Source organism: Priapulus caudatus, unplaced genomic scaffold (genome assembly GCF_000485595.1).
Source record: "Priapulus caudatus unplaced genomic scaffold, Priapulus_caudatus-5.0.1 Scaffold131, whole genome shotgun sequence".
Lineage (NCBI taxonomy): Eukaryota > Metazoa > Priapulida > Priapulimorpha > Priapulimorphida > Priapulidae > Priapulus > Priapulus caudatus.
In genome coordinates this window covers 356,429-365,406 of record NW_014577192.1, presented here as the reverse complement: position 1 = coordinate 365,406, position 8,978 = coordinate 356,429, and the positions used below count along the sequence as shown (strand labels likewise).

Here is an 8,978-nt window from a genome sequence, read left to right as displayed (position 1 = left end):
AGATAGATAGATAGATAGATAGATAGATAAATAGATAGATAGATAGATAAATAGATAGATAGACAGATAGATAGATAGATAGATAGATAGATAGACAGACAGATAAATAGATAGACAGTTGCGTCTAAGGAACCGCTGCCATGTAAGATGACGAGCATAGCGATGCCAGCCTCCGCGTGGGGACACGCCGAATCCTGCGTGACGACACAGACGAAGATGGCCGTGCGCGTAAGCCGCAGACCTGTGAATTCCACATCGACCCGCTCGCGGCGTGTCTTTGATCGCGGCGCCGTCTTTGAGCGGCAAGAGCGCCGCCTGAACTCTGAACCCGCGGGTCACACGCACACAGCACGCACGCACAGCACGCACATACTTACGCAGAAGACGAATCTGAAGAGGCGACGAACGACGGAGATCGCATAGGAGACGAACATGTTTTCGGCAACGTGAGCGAGACTCGCTCGCTGCGAGTGTAGCAGCAGCGTGGCGCCGCATCCAGCGTATTGCAGCCGAACCACACCGACCAGCATGCCTGCCTGCCTGCCTGCCTGCCTGCCTGCCTGCCTGCCCGAGACGTAACCCCCCTCCTCCTCCTCCTCCTCCCCCACTCCGAGGCGGTCACAGTGGCTTTCACCGCCCGGGCGCAGCCGGTGCGATACCGAGTTACACGCAGGTCACGGAGGCAGCTCGCTTACAGGAGCGCGTACGCGGGCTGGTAATCGGAGCTGGTCGGCCGCGGTTTTGCTACAGTGAGGCGGGAATGCACGGCTATCGTTTCCGCTCACATCACCTCCGCGGTCGGTATCCGCATCGAATCTTGATCGAATGTGTGTCTGCTGTTGTGCTGCCGCCCGTACTGCTCGCCGCTGCTACTGCGGCTGCTGCTTCTGTTTCTGCTGCTCCGGTGTTGGGTTGACTCAGTTGCTAGCTACGCTGTACAGTATATACGCTACCCGCTACTGGTCCAGAACACATCAAATGTGTGCAGACGTCAGGGAGAGCTTATGCATGCTCCAGTGCGCAGTCGACGTGGTAAATAGCCGCGTTCCAAAAAAAAACTCGGGAAGACGTGCGTTAGCTGAATGGGCTGCATGCACAGGGAGGCTGCATGCACAGGGGGGCTGATGCGTCATACTAGCTTACTCAGTCTCTCTCTCCCCTTCTCCCCCTCTCTATCAACCACTCGCTTTCTCTCTCACTCCCACTCCCTTTTTCTATCTCTGGGTCTCGCCCCATCTTTCCTCGTCCTTCTTTGTGCTCTCATTTCCATCCTCCCTCTCCCCTGATCGTTACTCTCTCTTTATTGCCTCCTGCCTGCTGTCGTCTCATTTATTTCCAGCTTCCTTTCCCTAGCTGCCTGATTCCTAGTCCCACCTCTTTCCTTTCTCCTCACACCCTCCTCCCCCTGCTCCCTCCTCTAAACTTTCTTCTCCCAGCTCCCTCCTTACACACTCCTCCTCTCTCTCTTCTCTCCTTATCGATCCCTGCTCCAACAACCATCCTCTCACCTTCCTCCACCCGCCTCCCTCTTCCCAGCGTCCTTCTCCCACCACATTCCATCCTGATTCCAGTTCGAACATTCTTCCGCCCACGTTCTCCCTCCCACGTCCCTCCTCCAACCTCTCTCCCCTCTGCTGGAATCCGCCATCGCTGGTTTACCTACCGTATCCGTGCTACGTATAATTAGCAGTAGTGTGCTACGTGACAGAGTAAACCTTTTCACTAATCATCCTCGGTTAGCTGAATTATTGCTGTCAGATTCGAAGATTTACTCTGACCCATCCGAACTGTATAATAGCTAGTGCAGCGGCAGCAACTGCACGCAGCAGCTGCAACTGCATCGCCATCCTCTTTCTCCTCACCCCTCTTACTCATCCTCCCCCTCCTCCCCCACCTCCTCTTATTATCCTCAGAATCATTGTCATCGTCATCATCATCATCAATCGTCATCGTCGTCGTCGTCGTTTTTTGTTGTTGTCGTCGTCAACATCATGATCATAGTCAACAGCGGCAGACAGTGATTTGAGAGTCATGGCTTCTTATTCTAAAGGCGCAGTGAGGCAAGAAGCCAATAAAACAGCGGACCGTACAGCAATCGTTTCCAGTCGCTGTGTGGATTATTTACGGCAGTTTTGACAGTCAGCTTGCTGACGATCCCTGACAAATACATAGCGCGTTTCGGTTGCCGTAGAATTCCGCACGTTTCATAACTGCCAGCTAGTAGATAAATGCAACCTCCCGCATAGCGAGAGAGGAGATATAAAGTAAGAGAGAGAGTGAGAGAGAAAGCGAGAGAGAGAAAAAGAGAGAAAGAGAGAGAGAGAGAGCAAGCGAGAGAGAGAGAGAGAGAAAGAGAGAGAGAGAGAGAGAAAGAGAGAGAGAGAGAGAGAGAGAGAGTCGAGTAAACCGTTTTTCAAACTGATCACGTTCTACAAAACGCTTCCAGAAATGCCTGAACATTTCACACGCCGATTCTAGAAGCTCAAATTGATATTTGCTAGGACTGCTTTCGCGCCCACATCGGAAGGCAGCCACAATGAAGCTATCACGGCATCGATTTTCGGTTCGAGTGAACAATATCTATCTGCAAACGTCGGCGGAGGTCCTCCAATGAAACCCTCATACACGATCAGGGCTTCACAGTTCCTTGTGCGACGTAAGCAGCGACAGCGAGTGACGACGTGTGAACTATACGAGGCATGCTAACTTCAAAATGTCCGCGCTACTAATGACGTGCGACACGCCGATAACTACAGGAAAGTGGCGTTCAGGGAGAGAATGCGACGTAAGCCTCACGACGCCCGGCCGTCAGACATGGAACGTGGGTGCGTGCGTGCATGATAATCAGCCGCCCAACAATCGGGCGGCCTGCTGTCGTCTTCCATGGCAGCGGTATATCGAAGGTTTTCTGGACGAACTTGTGCTGTAATTTGTTTCCCACGCTGTTTGCTACTATTAGCTGATGTACCGCAGCTTGACTACAGAGGAAGCTAACAGGTTGTGGGCGTCTCCGTCGGGTCTGGGGACACGGCTTGGCTTTGAAAGTTGATTAGCGATAGCCTAGAAGGCAAACGCAAAGCACACGCATATACGCCCAATGGAACGGATAAATTGGGGTGATCATCGGTTCCTTGAAAGAGGCCTGTGCATGTTGCGCAGTCGTATCCAGGCCGCCTCAAGCGATCACAGCGTCGCGCGTGGTGGTCCACTGCGATCGCTCAGACACGGTAAATTTATAGCGGGTTCAAGGATGGCAGCGCCCTCTTTGGTGAATATTAATTATGTGCGAGGTAACAACTACGATTACGACCTAAGTGATCGTTCTGCGTCGTTGACGAAGATAGTATGTAGACCCACGCACGCAACGCACGCACGACGCAGGAACGCGCAAGCACGGCACGACGCACGCACGCACGCGGCACGCACGACACACCCACGCACACATCACACACATACAACAGCACACACCACACACCCACACACAAAACACACGCACGCATATATTATATATTACTCGCTATACTAGAAAATAATGTTGAGATCCGAGCCATATTGTACAGTAAAAGAAGCTAAGCCGGAGAAGATGTACATTAGCCAGTGACAGCATAGAATACCGACGAAGATCATTAATAATTAATGACGACAAACGCATGATAATTAATGAATATAATAGACCCCATACTCGGTCATCGCTCATTGTTGTAACGGGCTGCTATCACACTGTTGTGGATAAGCCGCCATTACTGCTAATAGAAAGTCTTGGTATGAGATTCCCAACCACCGACCTCCTTGCATCAACACTCACGTGATCGATGGCAGAATAACGAGTCAGCTGCATATGCTTGGAAATCATCCCCACGCCGTTTCAATAATCACGATTAACAATAGTTTCACATAATAAATTATGTAATTGATTGCTTGTAATCTTTGTGATCGGGCACAACGCGTTTGGCGCAATCGCGTTGTGTCTTTATTTGGCAAATTCGTTAGTTAGTTGTTAGTTGGTTCGTTAAAGATAAAATAGATGCGATTGCATGTCTATTGGCGATGTGTGCAGCGGTCGGTGTAGCATGATGGTATCAAGAAGTGAATAATACAAAGATATAAAATATTCACAGTCCTGAGGTATATATCGAAGTAGTATAAGGGAAATTCGCGCTATTATCTACTTCTGTATATATCGCTGATGGTAACCCCGCCCCCTTCTTGCGGCGTCAGCCTGCAACAACGTCAAACCGAGTCACAGTTATGACGTTCGTACACCAGACATCCGATGCCCACAGCGCAATGATAGCGCGGGGGGGGGGTTGACATAGAGAAGGATGTATCTACTGTACAGGGGAAAAGGCATACTATACGATAGGCACATAGTACAAATCTAACGGAGACCATCGCCGGTGAATATATGCTGTCGTCAGCCATTATTACATCCGCGCTGCATGGTTGCATACTTTCTATGATTGCACCGACGCTGCTAGAAACCCACATGTACTTTCTATTTAATACGTATAAATAATTTTTTCTAAATTCAATCCTTTCAGTAGGAGCATCGCGTCAGCCTGCCTAGCCGCTGCGACAACGGCTTAACTGTATGTGCGAATGCTAATGGTCATGTTGAGTTGGTCAATAGCCGCCACGATAAGGAAAACCAACCTCTTAATCAAACTCCATGCACCATATTAACTAGCGTATATATGTTAGTGTTATTCTGCACATGTACCAGCAATCGCGTCACTTACGTGGCGCCGTTCGAACGTTTAAATCACGACCCGCCACCTCCACGCCCGTGGTGAGTAACATGCGACGCTTATTACCGGCATATAAACAACATCGCATGCATGTTCCTGCATACCAAAGATGAACTGAACGCGATTAAGTATTGATCGTGATAGTACCCCATGCATGACGCCAACGCGCTAGCTGTACATGAGATACACATGCGTCGACGTGTTTGCTGAATTCCAAGTGGTCGTAGAGTATAAGTGTATTGCGAACACTACGCTAGTGCCTGACTAGGTGCGTCACGTACGTCGTCACCGTGGCGATGGTGGAGGCGTTGCACTTGTACGGCGTATAAGAAGCAGTAGGAGTGATATAGATCGTGTCCGCGAGTACGCTTTCGAACACAAGAATAACATATGGAACGATAAAATGATAGGAAAGGGAGAGAGAGAATAGACACACAAGAAAGGAAGACAGACAGACAGACAGACAGACAGACAGACAGACAGTCAGACAAACAAACAAACAGAAGAAGACAGACTAACAACAAACAGAGCAGACAGACAGACAGGACAGACAGACAGCAGAACAGGTAAGAGAGATGGGCTAGGTACAAGAGATAGATAGAGCGAAAGATAGGCAGAAGAGAGAGGGAAGATAGATAGAAATAGATAGAAAGAGTTAGCAGACTAAGAGAGAGGGAGAGAAGAGAGAGTGAGCGATAGAATGTGTGTGTGTGTGTGTGTGTGTGTGTGTGTGTGTGTGTGTGTAGTGTGTGTGTGTGTGTGTGTGTGTGTGTGTGTGTGTGTGTGTGTGTGTGTGTGTGTGTACGCGCGTGTGCGTGTGCGTGTGCATGTGCGTGTGCGCTCGTCTGTGCAGGTATTATACTCACAAATAAACCTATCAGTGTTGGGGCAGGCGGATGTGTACAGACGCTCAGTTTTTTTTATCTCTCCACCAATAGAGACTGTACGTTATTATCGGAAACTAGACACGTTACTCTATTAGTTATCTTGGTTAGTAATTTCCGTGTGCTTTTGCGCGGCGGACCAAAATACATGCACGTGAACCATATTTTTTAGGTGTGACAACACGTAAATTGCCTGGTTTGCGTGTTGCAAGAAAATTGTTTTACAAAAACAACATGGGAGAATATTTTGAGTTAACAAAATATACACTGTTCCATGCAATGTAGCGTCAGCGGGTGGCATCGCAATTTCTCAACGTAACTCCGGCCGATTTTATTTTAGCATTAGTGTGGTAGCCAATGGAAATTGATTTCCCGTTGTAATACCTGTGTGTGTACAATGCAATTACTGTAGCCGTGCTAGCATTACCACTGCGGTCGTCTACACGCGTGTAGAGTTAGCAGTCTTTGTATGTGTTGCTGCTAACCGCGATATAACAACTAGCTACAATTATGCTTTGAACAGTCGTCAAATATTGGGTTAATATTTGAGCTGCTACGCTGCAGTAATTATACTATGATCTTCTAAGCGCTACGGAAATCATGTACTTATATAGAAGTAGCGTTCATGTAGTGAAAGCTCGGCAATTTACCAGAGATTCTAACTTTTTTCAGATTCTACAGAATCGACAGCAGCGCCACGGTTACACGTTTGTTGCGTCCAACCACGGCGAGAGTAAAAATTCGTAGCAATGACGTCACGCCGATGTTCGGATCAGAAGTCTTTGGTTCAGCGAGATCTATAATCTACGCTATAATGCCAGCTGTTACAACGCAGAATGATTTACCATTGCCAACACGACTAGATCCGGCTAGATCCATATATTGTACCGCTGAAGGTCGAAATCCATACACTAATCAAAACCGGTATAGATGAAAATGAGTCATTTATACCATAAGGGAAATTAGCTAACAGCGACGAAGTTACTAGTTTACTAGTGATGAATCGTCTGTCAATTTATCAAAAATTGTAAAACGAACGGTGATAAATGAAGCAACAGAGAAGCAGATATTAAAAAAATTATAATTATGAATAATAAAAAAATAATGATGCCTCGACATCATTGTGTGAATTCCGAAGCGGTACTAAATTTTCCGGATTCATTTTTTTCTTTCGAAAAGTACTCATACTGTTTTTAAAATTAGGTTACTATATACACACACAGCGGCCACGCCCTAACGATGATTGTGTTGGTTTTCGTTTTCATCGCAATTACACGGTCGCTAATCAAGATCCGTAGTGATTCAGTGATTCCCATTCACGCAGTCTCCATGCCTGCATGGCTCGGCCAGTTTAAAACTCATGTATAGCCGTAGATACCTTATTTAGCTCTTAGAATTATATATATACGTCGATTTCTACCCACACTATAGCTTCGCTAATCATGTATAACTGCAATGGGATACCTATGCAGAGTTGTTACGGCAGGGGGGAATGAAAACTAAGTTATAATAACTACTACTACTAGAAAACTACGTACAAGTGCATCTATTTATACTAACCACCGACATTAGCATGTAATAATATGCGCACTTAAAGCTCCATCTACATTAGCTACACAAGTCACGCATAACCAAAGTTCACACAACACACTCACGCACATATAATAGTATGATTACCTGACTGCCGAATCGCTTTGCTTCGAACGTGTGGCCATTAAAGCGCTTGCATTTCTTCCACCTGCGTGCGCCCTGCCGCCTGTACACCGTACCTGCACGAGAAGGAATGTTGAGGCGTTACAGGGTACGGAGTGTCATTAGCAAACATTGCGAACAATTCATCACGCGAACCTCTCTCTCTCTCTTTACTGCAGCCTTTCTTCAGCGAAAAATATATACGGCTGCGACACGACCACTATGCGTTGCGGCGTAAATTTATTGCATTGCTGTTTATCTATGCCCTCGGCAACCTGATTACGAAAGCTCTCGTAATAATATAGTGACCGAATCCGGTCTATTCAAATGCGGAGGGTTGGCCTGCGGGGAGTGTCAGAGCAGATGTGCTGTGTGTGCAGTTGAACTCGGCGCGTGACGGCCTGTCTGCCTATGTGAGTGTATCGACGGTCGTCTGCTAGTTTCGCTTTAACGCCAGCGTCAAATTACACGTTAGTCTTAGACTGTGATCAAAGTTCAGGGGGAGAACCGGAAGTAATTCGCATTGGTAGTCTGATCCGACGTCATTCCGGTTGACCCTGCCTGCAGCGAGCATCAATGCTACAGCGCAAACGAATGAAAAGTCTCGAAACGCAAATCGAGTAAACGTTTTCAACTGATCACGTTCGACAAAACGCTTCCAAAATCCGTGACAATTTCACCCGATTTTAGAAGCCAATTTGATTTTGCTAGGCACGCTTTCGCGCCCACTCGCGAACAGCCCAATGAAGCTATCACGGATCGATTTTCGGTTCGAGTGAAAATATCTATAGCAAACGTCGGCGAGGTCCTCCAATGAAACCCTCATACAACGATCAGGCTTCACAGTTCGCTTGTCGACGTACAGCGACAGCGCAGTGAACGAGCTGGTGACTACATGCATGCTAACTCAATGTCCGCGCTTACTAATGACGTGCGACAGCCGATAACTAGCAGGAAAGTGGCCGTCAGGGAGAGAATGTCGACGTAGCCTCACGACGCCCGCCGTCAGACATGGAAACGTGCGTGCGTGCATGATAATAGCCCCCAACAATCGGCGGCCTGCTGTCGTCTGTCCCATGGCACCGTATATACGAATGTTTTCTGACGAAACTTGCTGTAATTGTTCCCACGTCGTTTGCTCTATTAGCTGATTACCGCACGTTGACTACAGAGGACAGCTACAGGTGTGGGCGTCTCCGTCGGGGGCTGGGGACACGGCTTGGCTTTGAAAGTGATTACGATAGCCAGAAGGCAAACCCAAAAGCACACGCATATACGCCCATACTGGACCGATAAATTGCCGTGATCATCGTTCTTGAAAGAAGGCTGTGCATCTTCGCGTCGTATCCAGGCCGTCCTCAAGCGATTCACAGTCGGTCGCGCGTGGTGGTCCACGCGATCGCTCAGAACGTGTAAATTTAGCGGGTTCAAGGAATGGCAGCGCCCTCTTTGTGTGTGAATATGTAATTATGTGCGAGGTAACAACTACGATTACGACCTAGTGATCGTTCGGCGTCGTTGACGAAGATAGTATGTACACCCACGCACGCACGCACGCACGCACGCACGCACGCACGCACGCACGCACGCACGCACGCACGCACACACACACACACACACACACACACACACACACACACACACACACACACAC

The 8,978-nt window shown here is 48.1% G+C and overlaps 1 protein-coding gene across 1 annotated transcript in view; it reads right to left on the bottom strand.

Annotated features, from left to right (window-relative positions):
* The window catches only part of LOC106805867 (protein kinase C iota type-like), a 33,732-nt gene that overhangs the window by 12,012 nt on the left and 12,742 nt on the right, over window positions 1-8,978 (bottom strand). The window contains exon 4 of the mRNA XM_014807639.1: window positions 7,310-7,401. Within this exon, the coding sequence (XP_014663125.1) occupies window positions 7,310-7,401 (92 nt within the window). The remainder of the gene's footprint in view (window positions 1-7,309; window positions 7,402-8,978) is intronic.